This window comes from Eschscholzia californica, unplaced genomic scaffold (assembly GCF_041429995.1).
Source record: "Eschscholzia californica isolate CP2 unplaced genomic scaffold, dmEscCali1.0.p SCAF_1, whole genome shotgun sequence".
Classification (NCBI taxonomy): Eukaryota; Viridiplantae; Streptophyta; class Magnoliopsida; order Ranunculales; family Papaveraceae; genus Eschscholzia; species Eschscholzia californica.
In genome coordinates, this window is record NW_028238198.1 from 40,771,864 (window position 1) to 40,797,035 (window position 25,172).

The 25,172-nt window shown below is 35.7% G+C and overlaps 1 protein-coding gene across 2 annotated transcripts; it reads left to right on the forward strand.

Moving 5' to 3' along the window:
* The first annotated feature begins 6,078 nt into the window (after positions 1–6,078).
* LOC147566838 (Tetratricopeptide repeat (TPR)-like superfamily protein) lies at positions 6,079–24,541 on the forward strand. 2 transcript variants are annotated; one of them, XM_086653410.1, is made up of 29 exons: positions 6,079–6,233; positions 6,340–6,550; positions 6,662–6,756; positions 7,037–7,136; positions 7,433–7,534; positions 7,788–7,950; positions 8,577–8,697; positions 8,825–8,887; positions 9,017–9,097; positions 9,207–9,301; positions 9,391–9,541; positions 10,347–10,433; positions 11,497–11,616; positions 11,694–11,825; positions 11,916–12,013; positions 12,115–12,238; positions 12,361–12,468; positions 13,430–13,568; positions 14,747–14,857; positions 14,937–15,003; positions 15,125–15,200; positions 17,508–17,690; positions 17,841–17,951; positions 20,833–20,997; positions 21,093–21,251; positions 22,408–22,641; positions 22,949–23,113; positions 23,489–23,595; positions 23,687–24,541. In XM_086653410.1, exons 2-29 carry the CDS (start codon positions 6,385–6,387, stop codon positions 24,234–24,236), a joined length of 3,873 nt encoding a protein of 1,290 aa, XP_086509536.1. In that variant the 5' UTR covers positions 6,079–6,233; positions 6,340–6,384; the 3' UTR covers positions 24,237–24,541. The 2 variants fall into 2 exon arrangements, 1 of the variants encoding a protein (XP_086509536.1); XR_015230577.1 differs by having other exon boundaries at positions 6,106–6,233; positions 22,949–23,210; positions 23,254–23,595.
* Positions 24,542–25,172: the final 631 nt, after the last annotated feature.

Consider the following 25,172-nt stretch of genomic DNA (forward strand, 5'->3'; position numbering starts at 1 on the left):
GTTGATTGTATTAAGTCAATTTTGTATCTAGAGAAATATTTTATAATGTTGTTGTCATCTATACAAATATTCTCTAATGTTTTCAGAGTTATCTAGAGAACTTATCTCTAAAGAAAAAGAAATGGGCTAAGGTCTGTGAATGAAGGTTGATCGCCTTTAATGGGAACCCAACTTATGTCTTGAAATAGATAGACAAAGTTCAACGGGTGCTAACAAGTTAAAGCTTTCGCGATTATGGAATACTAGCGTTTTATATTCTCCCATTTCTAAGCTAGTATTGGTATTCCTGCAAAACAAAGGATGAATGAAAATTCTTAATAAGTCCTAACTTTTAAGTGGTGTCTCGCAGAAACACCTCAAGTGGACTTACCTATGTGAGTGTGGAAATCAGGCCATTTCCTAAGAAAATAAGACCGTTTTCTGAAGAAGACTCATGAAAGGGATATTGCACATGGCCATTAACGTGCGGAGTATGAACACTCTGTCCTCCGAAACGAGTATGTGCGATGACTCCGATTTTATCATTTAAGAATTCTTGGTTCAAGATACGTTCACCATAGCATTCTGATAAAGCTTTAAGTTGTTTGTACTAAGTGAAGGTTCAAATCCATAAGATACTATCATTTATGTACAAGTTTTTACAATAGTGCCAAAATTGTCTTTTGTTCCAAAGTTGTTTTATTTTTTGTTTCTTTGATGTCTTGATTTCGATACTCTGTTTCATATTTATTTCAAATTTTGAAAATAGTGGGGGAATGCTGGAGATTTTCAATATTTAAATGTTGGGAGCCACCAACAGTAGCGACGGATGGGTATATACCCACTTAGATGGATGCAAACTACATCAAATTGATACATCCCATGTGAATGGATGTATATCCATTAGTTGGTGTCTCTTGATGTCATATAACTTAGTGTCTCACCATTCAACAAAAGACATCAATAGACCAACGAATTTTCTCTCTCTCTCTTGCTTTCATTTTCTAGTATAAATAAACAGTGAAGGTTCTTGGAATTTCAATCAAGTGATTTTGTGAATTTGGAGTAGATTTCTTTGGCATTATCATTTATTAATACAGAGTGTTCTTGGTCTTGGTCAAAGCGTACATACTGTGAACCAAACAGTTGTTGAAGGGCTCCATCGTATCTTGAAGGCATAATTCTCGACCTGTTGTATACTCATGGTTTCATACCAGAAGAGGGCGAATTACTGTCTAAAAGAATCGATTTATCAAGCTTTGAAGTCTAGTGATCAACATTATTTTATTCATCGATTTTCTTCGACCTTCCATTTCAATTAAACGATAATTTTTCCAACACCTAGAGAGTGGAGATGAGATGAGTTTGTGCCCACGTGGGTAGGAGAGGATGGAGGGAGAAAGATGCAAGTTTTCAATATAAGGGGCCCACTTAAAGATGAAAAGATAAACTAGTCCAATATTTACCTTAACTTTAAAGGGGTGGCCCATTGTTTATTTCCATGATAAGGTACAGGGCCTTTATTTGAAATTGCATTAACATCTCTGTAGGCGCCTCTTCCAAATGTGGACCCAAAATTTGGTGGCCCAAAGCGAGGGTTTGCTCGCTTTGGGCCAGGTCGGGCCTGTCTGCAAGGTGTGTATAAGGTGCCTGGAATGCTATGCGAGGTGTTTGCAAGACTCTGCAAGGCTATGCAAGGTGTTTACAAAAACCTGCTAAGCTCTAGCAAAGCTTTGGATATTTATGTCAGGATTGATAAAAATATGTAACTTTAGAATTTATTTAAAATAATAATTAAATGAATAAAAATTACATTTTAAGAATTCGACATTTATATTGTAAATGTTGTTGACGTTCATTATGTATATTCGGGGACGGAGGGCGGAGCCTCCGTTTTTTTTGAAGAAATTTAAAATAATTCACAGAAAAAAGTATGTAACTTTAGACGACATTGCAAGTACTATGCAAGCTATAACAAAGTTTTGGAAATTTTTCTCAGGATTGATCAAAATCATTTGAAATAACCATGAATTCCATTCACATCATTTTCGTATTCTTTTACAGGGTTCGGGGTCGGAGGCCCCATTTTTTTTGAAGAAATTTATATGTATTGTAATTGTTGTTGACCTTTTATTTACGGAGGTTCGAGGGTGGCTGTGAAGAAATTTTCAAAGCAATTCATATAATAATATGTAACTTTAGAATCTATTCAAAAAATTAATCAAATGAATACAAATGTAATCTTAAGAATTCGACATTTATATTTTAAATATTGTTGACGTTCTTTTACGGAGGTTCGGGGGCGGAGCCCCCGTTTTTTTAAGAAATTTTCAAAACAATTCTTACTTTTTTAAGAAATTTTCAAAACAATTCCTATAAAAAAATATGTAACTTTAGAAGTCAGTACTTTGTAAGGTGTTTGCAAGGCACTACAATCACTTTGCAAGGCTCTGCAATCACTTTGCAAGGAGTTTGCAATCTATTCAAAACATGTAAAAACAATATGAAAATAAGAATACACAAACATTGTTCAAAATGTAGTTATCATATCCAACCAATCAACAAAATATTAACAAAAGTATTCATTTATTCATCAAAATATTCATATCCAAGAGACAAATTCAAATTTTTTCTCCTTTTTTGACCAACAGTAATTCTCATCAGAAATTATATTAACAACTAACTTTCCTTTAAGTTTTGTCATCTCAGATGGGTTGATCTGCATTCCTTAAATATCACCACCCTTTGTAATATTTGAAATAAACTGGCACACTTATGAAGCACAATTGACTCTGTAAAGAAAAGACAAGTCATTTAGTTGATAAATAACCAAAAGCATTACTTGCTATAATAAAAAAAAATGATGATTTTATACTTACGAAGTTTCTAATTGTTGTGGACAGTTTACCTGCATTCTCGTTATTTGTGAAGGAAGTTTTGGCCGCGAATTGTTGCTATTATGAGCATAAATAAGACATGCATCTACAACTTCTCTGTAATATAAAACAAACAAGTACTTAGTTTGCATGAAGTTTTCAAAGCTCAACAAACACTCTACAAGGTTCTGCATGGTTTTCGCAAGATAATGAGTGTACAACCTGTTTAAAACTTATTGTAATGACAAACATGAAAAACAAAAAGAAGACAAACACCAAGGGTTGAAATTTACCACTCTCTTTACATACGTGAAGAATTTGTCGATCTTTCTCTTAAGCTTTCATTGTACGACATCATGGAGTTCGAGTGATGCCATTTCCAAGGATCCATTGTCAATACCAAAAGCGACCAATGATAACCACTGAGTTCATTCTTTTACTTCAGATGATTGATTGAGAATATTAACATTTTAGAGGAATCATCGAAGTTTGATAATTTTGATTGAAGTCTTTCGATTCTCTTGGGAAACTATTGAAAAAGATTAAAAAAAACATGTAAGTATTCTGTCATTATTTTTCAACTCTATGAAATCAATTTAAAAACATTTTAAAATTGAGTTGTTTCTAGTGAAAGTTGTTTGCCGCTTAGACGCAAAGGCTCTGCAAAGACTTTGGAAGACTCTGCAAGTACTTTGCAAGGCTCTGCAAGCACTTTGCAAGTTAATACATACATAACTTTTTATCATACATAAGGAAAAATATCGAACCCTTCAATTCCGATATGTAGTTGCATAATCCATTTAAGCTTGACCGAATTGATAATTTTCTTTCTACCATCGCTTTAACATATATATTTGATCCCTTTCGTTTTCTGTTTGTTTCTGCTTTACCCTTATTGTCAATCAAAAGAATTTTATGGTTAGTCAAGAGATTATAAACCTTACAAAGATATTATAAAATTGTCTAATTATATAACATAAATTAAACTTAACAAGGTGTTTACAAGTCAGTGCAAGGTGTCCGCAAGGCTTTGCAGGGCAGTGCAAGGTGTGTCTGCAAGGCTTTTGCAAGGCAGTGCATGGTGTCTGCAAGGCTTTGCAAGCTCATTGAAGCATTTCGTCGAGCAGATCTTGTACATCATTTAAACGACCTAATTTCACTAAAACCTACACAAAAGCCTTGTAAGATACCTTTAGGTGTTTAATACAAAACCTAATAGCATCATAAAATAGACTTATAGACCTAAATATTTCAAAAATTCTTTTTGCAAATCCATCAGCAACATCAACAACAACAACAACAACTCAAATAACTTCACCAAAAGCATCATTTCTTCAGAAAAACTGTAATCATGCGTGGTTACCCGTTTCCAAATTAACAAAAACAACTCAAATAACTTAATTTCAAACACATTTAAACCCTACAATCAATAAAATAAAAATAGAACAACAACAAAACAAAACCTTAGATTTCCAAAATTAGGAATAAATTACAGTCAAATACTGTTGAGATTGAAGAAGTGTACCTTGTAATTAGATTGAAGAAGTTGTGGTAAACCCTAAAGAGAGAGAGAGACTGTAAACATCCGTGGGTTTAGACTGAATCGGCGTGAGTTTAGAGAGAGAGACTGTAATCGTATGTGGATTTAGAGAGAGAGAGAGAGAAATTATAATTTCTTAGACTAGGGTTAGGTTGGTCTTTTCACTTAAACAAAAAATTACATAATTGCCACCAAGGAGGTGAAGCCTAAAAAAGTTTGATGAATCTTTTTTAACCAAAGTCATAATTTTTTGGGGAGTTTTGACCAAATTTCCCGTGATATTTGGCATTTGATACATCATAGATGTGATGAGCTCGATAACCACCAAAGATTCCACCTTCTCTGGGATTCAAACCTGGGACCTCCAAGACTTTCTGGAGTTTAAGCCAACACCTTGGAACCACTTGGGCTACCAACTGTTGTTTAAGCATTATATACTTAACAAAAATTTAAAATGATGGAAGTTAAAATTCAGAGGCAGAACTAGAATTTTATGTTAGAGTTATCTTAAAGTCTCTATAAAGTAAAAAAATCTACTTATAATGTCGATAAACTTCTAAGATATAGTGCATGAAAATCTCTTAAGTTAATATGACATCCTCTCATGTTATGATGCTCGCTTTTATATTAACACTTAAACTAAATAATAGATGGGTTGTCGTTTGCTAAGATTTACAAGTTAATTAATAGAATGTTAGATAATTTTCAACAAAAAAAAAAGAATGTTAGATAATTAGTTGCTTACATATTCATCACTTTTCTATTGACGTTAAGACAACGACACAAAAAAAATCCTAAAATATCACTCACACACGCACGCACGCACGCACGCACGCGTTATATTGGAGGAATTTTTTTAAGAAAAGACTATAAACTTAAATGAGTAATTAAATTAGAAACACAAATTTTATAAAGACTTAACATTTAAAGTTACTGGATGGAGTACCCTCTCTTTTTCTCACTTGTTATTTGATGAGCAGTCACCAATAAACCCTTCTTTTTAGTGACTGTTCATCAGTTTGGCGTCTCAAGTTAACGAAGAGTTGGTCTAATTCTTCGACCACATCAAACTGGGGTGGTGTGCCAATAAAAGTAATAAAAGTTTGTTGTCTCCCTAACATTTTTCTCTTCATGTTAAAGGCACCCCCTTTCGGCTATTTGCGCCCAACTGGAGTCATTTGTCTAGTGATTTTCATTTGACATGCACATTCTATATATAGTACCCTCTGATTGTACAATCTGAGAGAGTAAGCATACTCTCGGATTGTCCAGTACCAAAAGTCTCAAAGTGTATGGTGTGAGGGTATGCTTACACTCTCGAACTTGACAATCTGAGACTATACATGCTTACGCTCTTAGGTCAATTCAAGTCCATAACTACTTATAAATCATTCGAAATCAGCCAAAGCTGATGGTAGATATTTTGAAAGTTTAATGACTTCGAAAACCTTTGAAAGATAAAATATTAAAATTTAGAATAGATCTTTAATATGACATTGAGATCTTTTGAAGTCTTTCTTCAAAGAACCAACTACACTTGATACCCCTAAAATAACACATAACAATCCAAAGTGCTTTGGCGAAAATTTGTGAAAAAAGATCAAAGCAAATATGGAGAAAGGGGGAGGCGGGGCGCCTTTGGAGGCACCCCTCCATATTTGGTGGGCCCAAAGCGGTTTGATCAGGGGCAGGCCCTTGTCATCATACTCCGTTTTCGGCCCGCGATCGGTCCAGCTTAGGACGAAGAAGAAAAAGGAAAACGATACTTTGGGCTGGCTGGAAGAAGACCATCAGAAAGGAATTAGATTTTGAGGAGTTCATCGATCTTTTAGATACAGGTACGAATCTGCTGTTTTCTCTCATTACTAAATCCTACTAGATAGATCTCTTTTACCTTGATCTTTATTTACCCTAATTTCTTCCATTTCAATTTATTAAACCAAGGGAAAAAAAGGGGTTTATTTTGATTTGCCACCATTGAAGAACAAAATGACGATGGATCCATCAAGTTCATATCTTGGTAAATTGTTATTAGAAGAGATAACACCTGTTGTTATGGTTCTTAGAACTCCACTTGTAGAAGAATCTTGTTTAAAGAATGACCTTAACTTGATCCAAATGCTCAATCCTTTCTGCTCATTCAATAACTTTGATGGTCAGTTCCCAATCTCTATCTCTAATTTCCCCTCATCCCCTTTTGTTCTTGTGTTTTTTTTTTCTTACTAGGGTTTGTTAGTGAAATTGAGATTGTTCTTGTTTGTTTCAGTACCTGTACGCACTGTGAGTGATCAACCTTATAGGTTGCACAAGTTTAAACTTCGATTACATTATGCTTCTGATATTCGGCAGCCGAATAAGGAGGTAAGTTTGATCTTCTGTCAATTCCCTGTTTCGTAACTTAGACTGGTAAACAATTTTAAGGGACGAAATTTAAAGGAACAGTTCTATTTGAGTATGAAATGATGGGTTCTTAAGCATTTGACTTTTGAAGTTTTAATTGAAATTCAAACTTAGGGTAGTTCTTAGTAGATTGTACTATAACATTCTACTCCCACGGTTTACTTTAATCGATCAAGTTTGTACTTTGGCGTCTTTGTCTATTAACATGAAACCTGCAAATGTTATTTTTTTTTCTTATCAGGCTACAAACGAGCATCTAAAAAAGGTAGTTACTCATGCAAGTGAGAAAGATCCTACCGATCTATCATCAGATCAACCTCAACTTGGGAACGTACTTACCGGTCAGTTTTATTTCTTGTTTATTCCAGAATGTATGGATTCATAGAATCATATATTGCTCAATCATATCTATTGATTTGTTTTAAACTTTGAACTTGCTTTTAACTAGTGAAACTGATGGGCAGAACAGTTCCTCCCCCAAACTCATTTGTCGTTCATTCTTGAACATATAGTGGTCAAACCTAGGATCTAGGGGCGAGGACTTCTTATATTTCGTCATACTTTCATGTTTCATAATCCTATGAACTTTACTATGCTATAATATTTGGAATTGACCATCAGTTATTCTCTTGTGCAGATACTAAACCTGAATCTTTGGCCTGGTTTCAAGTCTTCAACAAGGAGCTTATACGTGCCTCAGCTTTTTCTGAACATGAGGCTTTTGACCATCCTGTGGCATGTAAGCTTTGATATTTCATGTGCAATTTGTTTTCTTAGATTTTTGTTCCTATCCTTTTTCATAATGCACTTACAATTTCATTAATATTAGATTTTGTTGATACCGAATGGAATAAAATTTTGATAGTGGTATTAGCAATTTTGCGAGTATTAGTGTCTATAGTATTATTATTGTTATATTTCGTTTCGTGATTGATCATTGATGAATAACTGTCAACCTGCTCATAGGTCTTTGTTTCCAATTTGTATTGTAGGTCTTCTGGTTGTTTCTTCAAAAGATGAACGCCCTACCAACAAGTTTGTTGATCTATTCAACACAAACCAGTTGCCCTCTCTCCTGAACGATGGTGCAATGGACCCAAAGATCCTAAAGCATTATTTGTTGGTTCATGATAATCAAGATGGCCCCTTAGAGAAGTATTTCCAAAACATCTCTCTTCGCTATATTAGTTTTATAAGAATAAGATCTGGTGCTGTTGGGTTGTGAACTTTATTCCCCATTCTTATCTTCAGTGATACACTCTACTTTTTGAAGTTACTTTAGTTAAGGGACTATTGTTTGATTGGTCAATAATCTGATACCCATCCTCGTTGAATTAGGGGGTGTCTCCTCGGATTTTTTACAGTGCCATTTTGCCTTTTTCTATTTTGTTCATTCTACATTTTGCTGTTGATTATGAACTTCCATTGGCCACTGATCAATAATTTGATAGCCGTCCTCGTTGAGTTAGGGGGTGTCTCCTTGGACTCTTTACAGTCTCATCTCGCCATTTTACTACTTTATTAATTTGTTTATTCTACCCTGACTTGTTATTTGTTTAAATTTGTTTGTTTGGTTTTCTTATTTGTATTTGAAGGCACTTCGATCTAAAATTGACTGAAATCTCATACTGTAGTAGTGTTAAGAGTCGTAAGACTAAAATAACCTTAATGACTTTATAATATATAGCCAGGTAAATAACCAAAGTGAACAAATATTTACATGGATTAGTGCTGCTGGAGATTTTTTTGATATACTTGTAATTTCCCAAATTTCTTGGCAGTGCACTGAATGTTATAGCAGAAATGAAGAGTACGTTTGGAGCTAACGATTGTGGCTTGTTGTGCATTAACTCCTCTGAAGAAGGGATGACTGACCAATCGGCCAGCCAATGGGATCCTTATGTAAGTTGACCTTCAAAGCCTAGTTGGAGCATTGGACTTTCTATCAGCTTCTATTTTTCTCTCATACTACATGGATATCAGGTACTATGTCATCATATTTTAATTTATGTTCTGTTATGCATGGCAGAAAACTGATACTTCACTTGATCAACGTCTTGGTCGTTTCCTCAACAGCGATGATGTTAACGAGGTAATTTTTCTAATGCTCACATGGACTAAAAAAACTACTGGGTACTTCTGATTCCAAAAGTTTACAATGGCTATTTTAATATCTGGGAATTTCTGACCGAAATATTAGTTGTTCGAAACTCGACATTAGATGAAGGACCTCATGCAAGATCTGTCTTCCAAACATATCATTCCTTTTATGGAGCAAAAAATACGTTCACTCAATCAACAGGTACTAATTCTCAGTGATGTTTGGTTCCGATACTGGTTTTCTTGCACTCTTTAATGGTGCATTTCTATTTATTTATTCTACTCATTTTCCTTATCTGATCATGTGTTAGGTTTCTGCAACACGAAAGGGCTTCAGAAATCAAATAAAAAACCTGTGGTGGAGAAAAGGCAAGGAAGATACAACAGATGCTCTCGATGGATCTATGTAAACTTCTTTTATTTTCATGCATATCAGTTTTTATTTTTTGTTGTTTGTGAAGCCTGATATATATTTTAATAATAATATTATTGAAGGTACACCTTTAACTCCATTGAATCTCAAATAAGAGTTTTGGGCGACTATGCATTCATGTTGCGAGATTATGAACTGGCCTTGTCAAATTATCGCTTGCTTTCAACAGACTACAAACTTGACAAAGCATGGAAGCGCTATGCAGGTGTACAGGTAGCTGAAAGTATCTAAATGTATTAATTCCTGATTACTGTGTTTAGCTGTTTAGACTTCAAACTATTGTACTAGTTTCTGAATTTGCACTTGAATATGTTATCTGATTTTTAAGATTTTGTGGAATGTGATCCTTGGAGTATAATGAATAGGAAGGAACAATATTTTATGTTTTTAGGATTAATATGATTCTTTTTTATCATATTGTATGGCAGTAGGATACTATATATATCATGTATCTGATACCGATGTCGATGTATATTAGTATATTACAATTTACAACATATTATAAGAATTGAGTTTGGAAAAAACTTCGTTAGAGAGGAAGTTTTCTTGCACTGGATATCTGAAGATATCTAAATCATAGATGACAGGAAACCTAGGGTTTACCTACTTGAATTATATTTTGGTTTATTATCTTGATTATAAACCTTTATAAAATCCATGGGAGTTCTTGCAATGACCATCCCATTACCAATACCAAGAAATCACCGAAGTCTTTTGTACACTACAGAAATTTGGTGTGATTATATATAACTGGTATAGTTTTAGCTCCGTTACGTTCACTAAGCATCATCCATTCATGTTAATCTGCTTTATTTCTAGGTTTGTTTTGTGTCGTCTGACCACCAATGTTCTGTTTCCCGAGTCCTATGCATTTTCTAAGCGTCAATGTCATTTCCGTCATATTTGTATCTGTTTGTCTTTCTGGTGTCAAAGAGTTCATACTTCATATTTCCTTATATTACAGCTTTTCCCAGATAATTGCTTAATTCATCTATTATTGTCTTATTGGCACGCGTAGGAAATGGCAGCACTTACATACTTTATGTTGGATCAATCAAGAAAAGATGCTGAATATTGCATGGATACTGCCTTCAGTACTTACTTGGTACATCTACTTCACAATATGTTTATTAAGTTATTTATTAACTTTGTGGGAAGCTATAATTAATTAAAGTACTTATCGGTTCTATTGACGGCAAGTGGCAAACTTTGTTAATTAGGAGTACTATTATTGGTAAAATATGGACTAGGCACAGTATTATAGGGGAATAACAAGTTAGGGTTGAAATTTTGGACAGGGGCTGCAGTTGGTCCCTGGAAAAACCTTACTGAGAGTCAAGCCTCCCCCAAATACCCCAACTGACTGGTCTTGCAGTACTTAGTCGAGTGGGCTGCACACTGCATCTAGAACAAAATATAAGACAAAGCAAGTCTGGCATGAGATCCTTAAATATGTTTCGTAGTTTAGTAGTTTACTATTGTTTCTGGTTGTTTGATGCCGTAGTGTTCATGGAATTCACATGTGAGGTGAGATTTCTAGCCAATGAAATCTATAGGTCTGTTGTACGACTAGCTTAGTCGTAAAAAAACATATCATGTTCGTGCTGTACCTTCAGGTTATTGATGGAATTATATTTTATTGTGAATTACCATTCAGTTTCACCTTTTCTATAATCTGTAGTACTTTCTGGACATTATTTTCATACTTCAACCTCAACATTCCATAAACTAAAAAAGAATCTTGGTTTTACTTTTTATATTGTATTTTGTTAATTTATTTTTCCCTAGAACTTCAGAATGGTATTATAATCCCCTGTTTCTTCAATGATTTATAATATGCAATCATGTGTATTGGCGATCTTTGGCTGTGCACTAAGGCATTCTTTCCTCTTATTTTTGAGTTTTTTACTTGATGAAACTGGAGAGTGGAGACAAGTCATGTGAGAAGATTTATAACCTTTGTCACAGTTAAGATCAGTGAGTTTTTCTTTCAATAGTTCAATTGTCAAGCATCAACTCCCTTGTTAATATAAGGGTTAACATTCTCTATAGGGAGGGTTGGTTGGAGTTTACTTGGCTAGCATGCTGATGATTTCATTTGACTTGAGAAGTAATAAATTTATTTGGCTTGGGTACTGAGGTCAGTGTGATAATGTGGATTTGTTCAGAAACTTGGGCCGTCTGGTCAACGAAATGCTACTAGGTGCGGCCTTTGGTGGACAGAAATGTTGAAGTCCAGGGATATGCATAAAGAGGCTGCAGGTGTTTACTTTCGTATTTCTACGGAGGTAGTTTCTAATGCACAAAAGAAACAGGATAAGCATGACATACCTTACTCTGTCCTCACTAATATTCTTCTTCTCAGGAACCTTCTTTACATGCAGCTGTAATGCTCGAGCAGGCATCCTACTGCTACTTGTTTTCCAATCCCCCCATGTTGCGAAAATATGGATTTCATCTGGTTCTTGCGGGTAATCGTTACCAGATATCTGATCAGGTAAAAAGTTACTGATTACATAATTCACCTTTGGAATATGTACTAATCAAAGTTCATTCATTTCCTTAAAATTGGTTTTTCTCCATACAGCGGAAGCATGCGATAAGGACTTACCTAGGTGCTCTTAATGTTTATAAAGGGAGCACATGGAACTACATTAATGATCATGTTCATTTCCACATTGGAAAGTGAGTTACTGGATCTGGAAGGCTGTCTTAAATCTGAATGATTAACAAATAATACGTTAAACTCTGTAGCTTCTCTATTTTTATCCTCCTATTTGATGCAGGTGGTATGCTTTTTTTGAGCTATTTGACGTGGCAATCAAACATATGTTAGAAGTCCTGGCATGTAGTCATCAGTCTATCATGACACAGGAGTTGTTCCTGAGAGAATTTCTTCAAGTTGTTCAGGTGAACATTAGTTCTGCTTTCAACCTATTCTTCAATTAAATAGGTCAGACAGGATAAGAAGAGTTCCATTAAACCATTCTTCACAATATTAACTATACTGCACGGTTGTATGCCATATTCAGAAAATGGGGAAGACATTTGAGGTATTCAGACTTCAGTTACCTGTTATCAATGTGGCCTCACCGAAGGTTATTTTTGAAGATCAACGAACCTATGGGTCTCCTACTGCTGTAAGTTGACATGTGCTTCTTGTTGACGGAACAGAATTCCTATTTTCTTGTAAATCTGTTAGACTTCTATGCATTGGCTTGATCAGTTATCCCGGTGACCTGATTTTTCTAATTTGTTCGGAATAAGTGGTAGTTTTATTTAGCAATGTATCTATTTCATCATGTGTCTTTCACATAAAAGTAAGATGTTGATCATCAAATGAGGTAAACTCACGACAATATGCCGTGCCATATGGTGGTGTTTCATTTATTATTTTCAATGCGTTAGCATGATTTCTTCTTCATTCTCTCTTCCAACAGCATGTTTCTTATATTCGGTACCTGGAAATTGGTATATATCTTACTTCACTACTTCTAGAACTTACATTTTTGTTCGTTTTGATTTCTAAACTGTCTTCGGAGAAGTTATGGTTGATGCGTACACGTCTACATTTGCACAACTGCTAATCTGCTCATATACACGAGTTTAGACATTGCATTACTTCCACGATCAGTAAGAGGATATTTACGTAGTGATTTTACATGACATCTTATGGAACCTGACATTATTGCACGTTGTACATACGAATTTGGTTTAAATGAACTAGTACTCTCTACTAGGTAAACATGGTTGGGGATTGTTGCATTTCTTTTGACCCTTGTAACATGTATACTCCGTTCTAATATTTTTGTTGCCATGTCAGAGACTTGTACGAAACTCAAATAATCTTATAACACACTTCAATCACTTCTTGGCCTGGGTACAACGTGAGGTTTTATATTTATTGTATATACTAGCACAGACTCGTGTTAGGACTACAAAATACCAATCTGGGTTAACGTCCTTTGACTTGTAATGTAATAACGGTTGAATAGAAATGAAGGACTTAATAACTAAGAATATATATATATATATATATATATTCGATTAATTTTATAGCTTTTGCCTTCGATTAATTTTTACTCTCCTACTGCAATCCAGCTAAATGTTAAAGAAAGTTTGTGGCGGTTGTTGGAGGAGGATATGGTTCCTTCACTGCCTACCATGCGGATAAATTGGCTTGATACGCAATCCAAGAACTTGAAGAAATATAAGGATTCTAATGTTTGTGTAGCTGGAGGTATGGATACAGCAAAAAAAAATTCTAATCTGTCGGTTTCTCATTTGTAGAAACTCTTCTGAGGTTTATGCATATTAAGTCATATGCTCGCAAAGTAACCAATTGTGGAACTTATCTTTTCCTTTTACTTGAGTGCAATCTAACAGCCAAATTATGATAGTCATTTATAATGAAGAAATGAATAAGATTCGTGTTTGCTGTGATTGCTCTGTTACTGTTATTTTGGTTATTTATTGAAGAATTCAATATGAATGCTTTCGAAACTTTCTTTGTAAACAATATCTCCATTGTTTCTTGCAATTCTCCATCCACGTGGATTTTGCAAACCATTGTCATAAAAGCCATGTCTACATAACAGTACATAAGGGAATGCTTTTAGAGCCCATCATATACTGATTTTACTGTATCACGGCCTCATGGGCATCATTATTAGAAAATTAGAAACGTTGGAGCTTTCTGTGATTTTCTGGAGTACGCTTATGCTGCTAATACTTCCATTTTTGTATGAAGTATAAGCTTCTCTATACAGCTCAAACTTATTTTGATTCATTCAACTTCAAAAATTAGCAGTATAAATGGGAATTGATAATTGTTTTCCATATGGAAATCATTGTTTTGTGCGTAATTTGAGAAAGGCAATGACCCCCGTATGGTTCTTTGGAGGAAATTTCAGTGGTTGTCTTGTTAGACATTTGAAAACACGGATACTCCTTTATATTTTTCGTCGTGTCCTGGGTACTTTGTTAAGTTGTCAGATACTCTATATATATGACGTCTGCCACATCCCCATCTTTTCTTCACTCTGTATCTGCTTGTACTGGGCGGTTACATGGATACCCGTATCCTGTCCATGTTATGAAGTTCTTTTTATGACGAATTGGATGTAATGTTGCATCTGTAAAAGCCCGATACCTGTATAATTGGATTCTTAGATTAATTTAGCTCTCTTTTTCATTGAGCACTCTGAGATATCATATTTTGCGTTCTAGTGTTAGTACAGTTTTAAGCTTTTGCTTGCAACTCACCCAAGATATTTTTAAGATCTAGTGTAGTTTTAACTGACGAGACATCTGCTAATCGACTTAAACTAAATCATGCATCATGAGTCCTTTTCTTTTGAAGATATAAGATGTAAATTCTCATGTTGGTAATACATGTCTTCTTCTGTTTACCTGCAGAACCAATAAAAGTGGAAATTGAATTTAGAAACCCTCTTCAGATTCCAATTACAATTTCTGGTGTTTCTCTCATATGTCAGCTTGCCTCAGAAAATGAAGAAGCAGAATCTGGTATTGCGAGTTGATTTCTCTGCATGTTTGCTTCTTATGTTTCCCTTATTTTTGCCCTCATGATACACTACTTTTGCAGACAGGGGAGATCCTATAGCATCTGAAAGTGAGAAGGATTCAGAATTGCAAACATTGAAAAGCAATTGGTACGTATTCCCCTTCTTTAAAATGTTCGCTTTTTGCTAAAACAATATTTTATTGTATCCTTTTGGGAACCTTTGTTCCATGCTAAGGTTGTTGAATTGCGTGGATGTTTGATTATTGCAGGGAGATTAATGCTGGGAGCTCTTCATTAATATTATCGGAGGTTGACTTTTCTCTTGGAGGGCGCGAGACAACTGCGGTAAGTTTCAGATGGCCCCAATCTTTTCACTGAACTGTTTTTTGTTGGCATTTACCTATAATCAGTGTTTTAAGAATTGGTCGAGGCATACACACCTCAAGGCGCCTCCTGCCTTGAGGTATACACATTTTTCCAGCTCAACAAGGCATTAGAGGCATGCCCTTGATCACGGACTATGTTTTGTATGGCAAAACAAAAGACAAGAATGATTTTTTCTTTCTTTTCCCTTCTTTTCCACTTCTTCGTGGGATTAAATGGAGGTTCTCTTCAACGAGCAAACCCAGGGCTTTTTTCAGCAGATGGGGTTTCTTTTCAATTTTTGTTTGCCTGATTCTTCTTCTTCGTCAATACTTCCACAAAATCTACTTTTTTTCTTTCGTTTTTCTGGGTTCTTTTCTCGAACTCTCTGCTCCACTCTGCGCGGTTTTGGGTTGGATGATTTTAAACACAACTTTTCTGTCGTTTATACCTATAGTGAGAAAGATAAAGAACTGTGTTGAAGTTTGTAATGAAAAAACTAAAGAAAGATCTTTCTATCACACTCCCTATTTTCACATGTAATGTTTATTATTTTCAATATCTTGTGCATTTATTAATGAAAAACCAGGGAAAGATAATTGATACACTTGGAAGTGGTTCCCTTTTAATTATAGGAAAACAGAGAAACATAATGAATTGTTACACTTGTCTCTCATCATGAACGTTGATATTTTTGTCTGTCTAACACTTAAACTTTAGATTATTATGACAAAGTAAAAAAGAAGTATGACATCAGTGTCGTTCTATTTAAATTTGGAGAATTTTCCTGTTAAAAATAATGTACGCCTTTTACACATCGAGTCATGAGCCTCAATTCACCGCTTCACATCTTAAGAACCCACCGCCTTAAGGATAAGAAAACGTTTTTTTTTTCAAACATTGCCTATAATCTAGGTAGTGGACCATATACTTGTCTCAAATTAGGGCAACTTCGTTATTATTGTTTTTGTTTACCCTCTTTACTATCTGGACGATATGGAAGATTTTATAATTTCTTATATTTATGGGATAGAATCACGTAACGTATCCATTATTTAAGTCCTTGCCTTATCCAGATTTGGTTTAAAGCTTATCATATTACTTCATTGCTAGAGTTCCTATATCCATTCTGTTTGTTCAACTGCTCTGAACATGAAGGGATGCATTTCATTCTCTATAGTCTATAATCCAGAATCTGGAACGAAATTTCAGATTTGGTAGAAATTGATTGACATGGAAATAGAAATATTTCGGTCATTTCGACCGAAATATTTCGAAATTTATTTCCTGGACACGGCATTGTTAAGAGAAACTTGGTTAAATTTCTTTCTCGATGGAAATTTCGGTTGGCATGGAAATGGAAATATATCGGTCATTTCGACCGAAAGATTTCGAAATTTAATTCCTTGAGTCTTTGTACAATTTACTTTTGATACACAAGTCTCAGGGTTTCAGATTTTGATCGACTCTTATAGCTTAGACTTGATGAATCTGGACTAGAGAACCTTACCTCGAAGTTGGTTCATCCTATATATAATCAATAAGCGAGGTGGTCCAATAGTTTATATACATAACCTGAAGCAACTTTTATGTTACATGAATCATAAAGTTTGTGAATTGGAGAATTAAGAGCAGCTATTGTTAAAGCGTTTCAAATGTTCAATGGAATATCCTGGGTATTGCTGTTTCCTTCTCAAGAGTTGGGACACCAACAATTAAGTGAACCTTGTAGTTGCAAACGAAGGGAAACAACACGAGTTTGAATTTGACCAAACGTCTCAAGATGGCTGTTTGGTGAGATGACATTGGGGTCTTGGTATACTCATGCTCAAGTTACAAATACGAGTTTTTTTTAGTCGTTTCTTCTGCTGAACTTCATCGGTTTTCAGTAAAACCTGATGGTCCTGGTCCCTACTTCTGCTGCATCAGTTTCTTCTGCCTGAGAAGCCCTCTGACGAGTTGAGTGGGAGTCCAAAATCTAGCTCCTTAACAATTTTCAGTATATTCGTAAGGATATTTTTCGCTTGGTATGCCAAATTTGGAATTGACAACTGCCACTGATTCGGGGTGGTTCTAATTTCTTCATTCCCAACATGTTCTTTCCGGTGCTGTTGGAAAATACACCTGTTAAAACAACCTTCTACCTTTTCCTTAATTACTTGCTGATTACTAGGACTTGCAATGTAATATGATCAGTGTTCACACACATGCAAGAGCCACATTTTGTCATACTGGTGATGATTAATCCACGTATCTTTTAATCTGGATGGAGAAATTTTCAATTTTCAGGTCCAATTAAGTGTCACACCCAGAGTAGAAGGTACTCTAAAAGTCGTCGGCGTCAGGTGGAAGTTTTCAGATTCTGTAGTTGGTTATCATAAATTTGATTCTGGTCAAGTGAAGACGAAACGCATCAAGGGAAGAAAAGCCAGGGATCCTTCGAGCAGTAATCTGAAGTTTACAGTGGTCAAGGTGCATAATCTTTGTTAACGTTTCTCTTTCCTGTCGTAGGTACTAGGTCATTGAAAGTTCTATTTCTTCTCCATGTAAAATGGAAGTTTTCTATATCATATTATGTTTTTCTCCTTCATCGAATTCTACTTTTATGTTTTCAATATACAGGATGTACCCAAACTGGAGGGTTGCATCAACCACCTATCTAGAAAAGTATATGCTGGCGAGTTGCAACGGCTTGTTCTGAATTTGAGAAACAATTCAGAGTTTCCCGTGAAGGTAGGTAACATTCAATTGTATTTCACATTTTGATGCAGTATTTGGTGGTTGAAGTCAAACCTTTATTCTTCGAATAAAGCGGTGCACCGTAACCAATAACTAAAAGTATATTACTGTAGCACACAGAAGACTTGGATTAAACAGGTTTCAATCATTTAAATAAGCGGTAAAGAAAGCAATGAACTATAAATAATAAACAGAAACAGCAACTGGATTTCTTACATTGGTCATAATAACCGAGCAGACCTCAAATGCTTGGCTAGGGTTAGGTCCAGCCGGCCCAGACAAGACAAAGAAAATCCTTATTAGATTTGATGTCATGAACTCAATCCTGTATTGTCTTAGTTTCTCTTGAACTTGCATAGCAGGTTACTGCACCAGGATAATAAATTATAAAGATACTAAGGTAAATATCCTAAATAGTCAATTCATCTACTAAAGACCTAAACTACCCGAAATACCCTATCAATCAAGGAGCAGGGCAAGCAAAGAGGCATCTGGCTACTTGATTGCACTTTAGGGCCCAAAGAGAATCCTGCATAATATTCCCCTTCTTTGAAGAAACTAGTGCCTAGTCTTGCTTGCCAGTTGCTGCTCATGATTCCAGTTGCATCCAAGAAGGCTGCCCTTGAGTTATGCGAAATAAATCCTAAAAGCATAATTCAAGTGAAGGTTTTAGTACAGATCCTAAATACTCCTTGAAACTTGAATCGTTATGCATGCATTCCTTTAGCTCTTTTAAGTAATGTGAAAAAGCTGCCATCCCAGCTAAAGAAGGGGTTTTTCACATATGGTGTCTGTTCACCATCTTCCTTGGCTCCTCTGCCTTTAGGCTTAAACTAATAAGCGATAATTAGTGTAGCAACTGTGCCTTCTGTTTCCTTCCTTTTCTTCTTCACTTGGCTGGGATGACAAATTATCTCTTGTGGCTCTGTGACATTGAGTGGTTGCTGAAGTCCTAGTATTTCATTCAGCTGTTGTTCTCGCTTCTGCCTTCCCTTTTATTCTAGTAACAAGACTTCTAGCTCCTGCCCTCCACCTAATTAGAGAGGATTTTCTCGTTGTAGGACCTATTGGTTGTCACCCACTTGACGAAGACTCTCTTGCATGCCTTTACTCCCCTCTATTTAACTCGGGACTAGTCACACCTTTCTAGCGCACTAGGAATTCCTCCTCTGAAGTTGGTCAGTATCCCAGGTTGGTGTGTTTTTGTTCCGGCATCTTTTGGGGGTCGAAACCAACTCCAGATGATGGAGAATGCTGCTGCTTATGGTGTTTCTGTTTGCTGCTTTCTAGAGTGCTTCCTAGGCTATAGTTTGCTTCATGATCTCCTCCCAATTGTCAATTTAAACTGAGAGTCCGGACGGACCTTTAGAAGCTGCCAGTGTAAAAAAGGTGGAAAACCCCTGCATATTCTGTATATTCCTACTCGAATAGTTTTGACTCTCAACTCTGAAGTATAACTCATCAATAATCATCAAACAGTAAAAGCCTAGGATGGATATCTGGTGCCCTGCTGCTGCAGTAGTCCGAGTTTTGGAGCATAACATTACTCGAACTGGCTATGTTTGGAGGTAGTCCAAACATCATTGAAGTTTGAACTTGACATCGATCACATCACCATAAGGTAGATGCCAACGGACCGACAACCGATGTAGCACAATGGAAATCCTGAGTTACGTAATAGCATTTGCTAGAAATCATGCAAATAAGCTACACAAAAAGCAGTGAAAGATTGAAAGCGAACATGGTTAGCAACTGATTTCCATTAGTAGGAAGATGAATAAAAGTAAAACAAAGACTAAATAATGCTCTGAACAAAACTTGAGTAGGGCTAGGGCCAGCCAACCAAATAATGCACATATAATTCCTTTTTGGACTTGAACATTGTCCTAACTATCTCGAATCATCTCTTACTTGCCCTTGAAGTTTATTGGAAACTCTTCTATTTAACGACTCAATACCTCATCCTACATAATTTGGATAAACTAAGGCTAACGATTTTGGCATGCCAAATTTAGAGGACAAGGTCGCTGACCCAAAAATGGAACGAACATCCAGATTGGGGTACGCAAACGGGAATAGAGTCTGCCCTAGCGTTGGTATAAGTAGGATAACAACGCATAAGTTGTTGCTGATCTAGTATAGAACTGAACTACCAAAAATATCGACATTCACCTCCCGTATTAGACTCTATCTCTACCCCCATTTGTCTCATTTATTTTCTTCTACACTATCTCTTATGCCCCTCTTTGTTTTAGTAGTTTGGGTACATATTGGTTTTAGATTGCTATCATATACTACTTTTTTGTTTAAAAAGGTGCACTAGATGTGCATCAATGCATACGTCTCGTGGCAAAATATAGGCGTATCGCGTCAGAAACAGTGCCTCAGTCTTCTAGTAACTTTCTTCGTTTTTCTTTGACTTCTAGAGGTAGACAAAAGGGTAGAAGTGACCAAAAGCATTCATATCCTTTTGACTTTACTATTAGAAATCTAATTTTCTTTAGTATTACAAACAAATTCAATAAAATATACTATTCATAAAATAAAAATAATATTGCTATATTAAAGTATATGAAATGGAAGCTAAGCGTCTTTACTGCGCAAGGCACCGCCACGCTTGTTAAGGAAAACCGCATCGAGGCGTAAAAACACTTTTTTTAAGCATTGCTCTCTGTGACTTAAAATCTGGTAAAAACAGTGATGCAGTTAAAATTTTTCACTTTCCTGCATAATTTTTCTGCTCTCCATTGAAGACGGAAACGATGGATAAGATATCTAGAAGTCTATTTAATATTACATGCGATGTATGTGGACCAACATAATTTATATAAAGCCAGAACTCAATATTGATTTTCTCTATGTGATCTTTTGTCAGAATATGAAGATGAAGATCAATCAACCAAGATATTTAATCCCAGGCAAACCTGAGAAATTAGGCATCGAAGCTCCTGCGTGTCTAGAAAAAGAGGAAGGCGTTTCACACATTAATTTGCTGGGTAACTCTAATGGGCCTAATGGCTTTTTGTTTACATTCCCAGAGGTCAGTTTTTCACAAGGTTTCGTACTTGCACTGTTTACCAGGCATGAAACTACTTCTCATTTTCTTGTTCTATTTCATGCCTTTCGGTTGTGCAGAATGTGACAGTTGAAGGGGAAACAACCTTTGAATGGCCTTTGTGGTTGCGAGTAGGAATTCCTGGAAGCATCTCCTTGTGTATATCAATATATTATGAAATGGATAATTTGTCAAGTGGCATGAGATATCGTACTCTTAGGATGCATTACGATTTGGAGGTACCACAATTATCTTAGAACGCTTGTTGTGGATATAAATGTTTGTTTGACAGGTCTCTAGAAACTAGAAACTTCAGAGTTCAAGCATTAATCTCGATACTTCGGTACACCAGACTTGTTAATAAAAACATGACTTTATCGTGATTGCCTTTTCTGGCATCTAACGTAATGTTACCTTTAAAATTCATATATATGTTATGTCAAAATGTGTTCAAGTAAATACGGGTTTGTCTATTTTAATACTTTGCAACCCATGCACGATTTTTTTGGCTGCAATTTGAAGATTTTGGGTAATAATAGGCACATATCGGAGTATTTTGAACCCCCTTTAATCTTTACAAATTAAATGGACCAAATATGACTTGGACATAAGTTTGTAGTACATCATAGGAAAAATAATTTTTGGATATTTTATCAAGATTTGTCTTGATAATTCTAGTTATTGAAGCTCCCAACTACCATAAGATTTGTTACCCTTGTATATAACCGTTCATTAAACCCCTCCAAAACAATTTATAGGTAACTTTTCTTATTGGAGCAACCGATTTGAATTAAACTTCTGAGGTTTTCAACAAAGATTTTGCTTTAGCCATTAGCTGTGAGTGCCAAGTCAGAAAGTTCTCGAGGCATCACAATGGAAGACAGACTTATTCTGTTAGAGAACAGGCGACCTAGCTACAAGTACTACAGTTGCCTAAAGTTTTTGTAGAATTCAAATTGTGTTGGCTTGTGTACTTGGTGATATATTATTGAATATCCTAAATTCGTTCACATGAAGAAAAGAAATCATATTTCTTTGTAATCTTAAATTGATTTTGTTAAACTGATTCGTTTACGAGTTCTCTGTTAAACTTGTTATACATCACATCAGTCAAGTATGATTTGGGACTCACACTTGATTCTCGTTGATATGGCATTAAACTGATTCGTTTACGAGTTCTCTATTAAACTTGTTATACATCACATCAGTCAAGTATGATTTGGGACTCACACTTTTCTCGTTGATATGGCATTGGTAATGCACTTACCTATCAATTTGGACTTCGAATCATAATCTTTTTTTTTGTCAAATCCCATTCTTGCCAATAGTCTCACGCAACTGGCTATCTCATCTTCATCACTACTTACCATTTGCTCTTTATGTTTTATTTAACAGGTTCTGCCATCATTGGATGTGTCGTTCCAGATCAGTCATTGTCCTTCGAGGTTGCAAGAGTTTATGGTGCGAATGGATATTATGAACAGGACAAGTTCAGAAACTTATCAGCTTCAACAGCTTTCATCCATTGGAAAGCAGTGGAAAATCGTGTCTTTGCCATCTGATGGCACAATTTGTTCCTCACAGTCATTAGTTGCTGGCCAAGCACTGTCTTGCTTCTTTAAACTCAAGGTTTGTTGTAGATGATGGTTCACCAATAATTACCATTGCTTACAATTAAACAATTTCAGAAAGAATTTGGTTTAATACAACGAAGCAAAAGGTTAACTGAACATTCGACACTATCTAGTAGTGGAAATATGCCATCTAGCCACAATTGAAAATAATTGTTTAAAAACAGCTATTGGTCATTTTTTGTTCATAATAAACATCATTTTGGTGGGTGGGGATAATTGATTTTCTGTCTCGTCATGAAATTACCATGATGATAAACAATGATATTTTCTTTGTGGTTGTACTAATTTATTTTGTCATTCAGAACTGCAGTAAGTCAACGGGTGAGGACACAGTTCATCACTCCATTTTAGGAAGTGATGTGCGTTTAGGTCTTCCGGGAAGCAACGACACAAATTTCGATATCTCTGGTACACCTATAGCAGAATTTCACCATTATGAAAGATTGCACCAACTGAACTCAAAGCAGGTTTGGTGGTTTTACCTCTGCTTAATTCAGAATGTACCCATATGTCCATATAAGTACCACATCTTTTATATGACCACGACGAGGGTTGCTTTTGCATGTTGAGCATTTATTTATACTTCTGCAAACAAGTAGTGAATAAGGTTGAACATTTTTACCCACTGAGAACAATTCCAAAATTGTTCCCTATTAATATAATATGTTTATCGGATTGGGATAATGATATAGGTATAGTTATATTCGATCTGATAGTTTACCGTTTACACCCTTAAAATCATTTATCGTTCAGTTGGGGTTTTTGTTACATCTTCAAGGAACAAAGAACAATGTCATTTCTATCTAATTTAACTCATTTACTTCTCTCCATGTTTGCGTCAGGGACAACCAAGTATTGCTGACTTCATCCTGATTTCTCAGCTGCAAGAAACAAAAACAGAACCACCGAATCCCCCTCGCTTGTTTTCTCACCATTCATGCCACTCCAGGTAAGTTTCCACTCTCCAGAATACACTTTCGAACCAAAAGCTTTTTTGGATCTCGCACATCATACCTAAATCTCTTATATTTAATTTTCAGTATAGCAAGCTCAAACCCTGTATGGTGGTTAATGGATGGACCTCGATCTCTGAATCATGATTTTTCTGATTCTTTCTGCGAAATCAAACTTCATTTGAAAATCCACAACTCATCAACCGTTGTTGCTTCTGTTCGGATTAATACGCTCGACCCACATCCTAACTCTAGTAGCCCATTAAGCGATGCTGTTGTTGGACCTCAATCTCTTACTTCTAATGGAAACCAAACAGGATGGCACAATATATCTTTAACACAAGATACCAAAGATTCTTCATCTGATGCTACAGAACCCGAACTTGTGAAATCCTCATCTGATTTCAGCGCTCCATTTATTTGGTCTGGATCTAGTTCAACAAGTGTCAAACTTGAACCCTTAACAACTGCCGAAATTTCTCTTCAGATTTGTTTGTTTACTCCTGGTACGTACGATCTTTCAAATTATACTGTAAACTGGGAACTTCAATCTTCTGATGGTAAAGAATTTGTTGGAGAGAAGACAGGGACAAGTCTAGGGCACCCATATTATCTTACTGTACTACAATCCTCATAGAGATTTATTTATGTCTTGGTTTTGACTCCCTTCCATGGATTAAAAGCGTTGCAGTCGGCAGATTAACCAGTTTATGTAAGATGTCGTTTGTTATTCTTTGTGTATTCTTTTGATAATAAGTATCGGGTGTAAATTTATTTCCTTCATGGAGTTACTAGTTTGCAGTATCTGAACTAAAAACTAGAGAAGTCTTAAATATGTATGAACTGTTGAGAAACAAATGATCAGAAAGGAACATAAAAAATTCAGTCTCTGATCTCAGTTAATTTATAATGCTCAATATGATTGTTATTCTTAACAAGAAAGGTGGGTTTCAGATATTGAGCCTGATCTGGTGTATCATGGGGGATTTTCCTTTTCTATTGATTCGTACGGATTGGATAAAAGAAAAAATTATTGAATGAGGTATTCAACCCCAGGGATAAATAGAAAAAAAAATTTTTATGGGTTCTACCTCCTAATTTTATGAATAGATCAATTCAGAAGGAAGATATTTGGAGTGTGATTGATTAGGTAATTACAAATATAACCTATTATTATTTTCTATGACATTGAAGTTGCAAACATTCTACATTCCCCCACCCCCCCCCCCCCCCCCCCCCCCCCCCACCCCACTCCATATACAACGAAAGGATACGAATCCGCCATAGTCAATAAGAAGGTAGAACTCCTATGCAACAACTGATGAAGTTGTTAGTGCAACACAATTATGTTTATTGGCATTCAATGAAGAATGAAACAGGGGAGATTACTAACTTATTTTGGCCACACTCGGAATCTATCCAATTGCTGGAGTGCTTCCACACGGTGTTAATGCGTGATTGTACATACAAAACAAACCGATACGGGAAACCTTGCCCCCCCCCCCCCCCCCCTTTACATAGCTGATTTGGGTTCGGTTAGAATCATCAAACTCAGACACAGACTATGTCATTG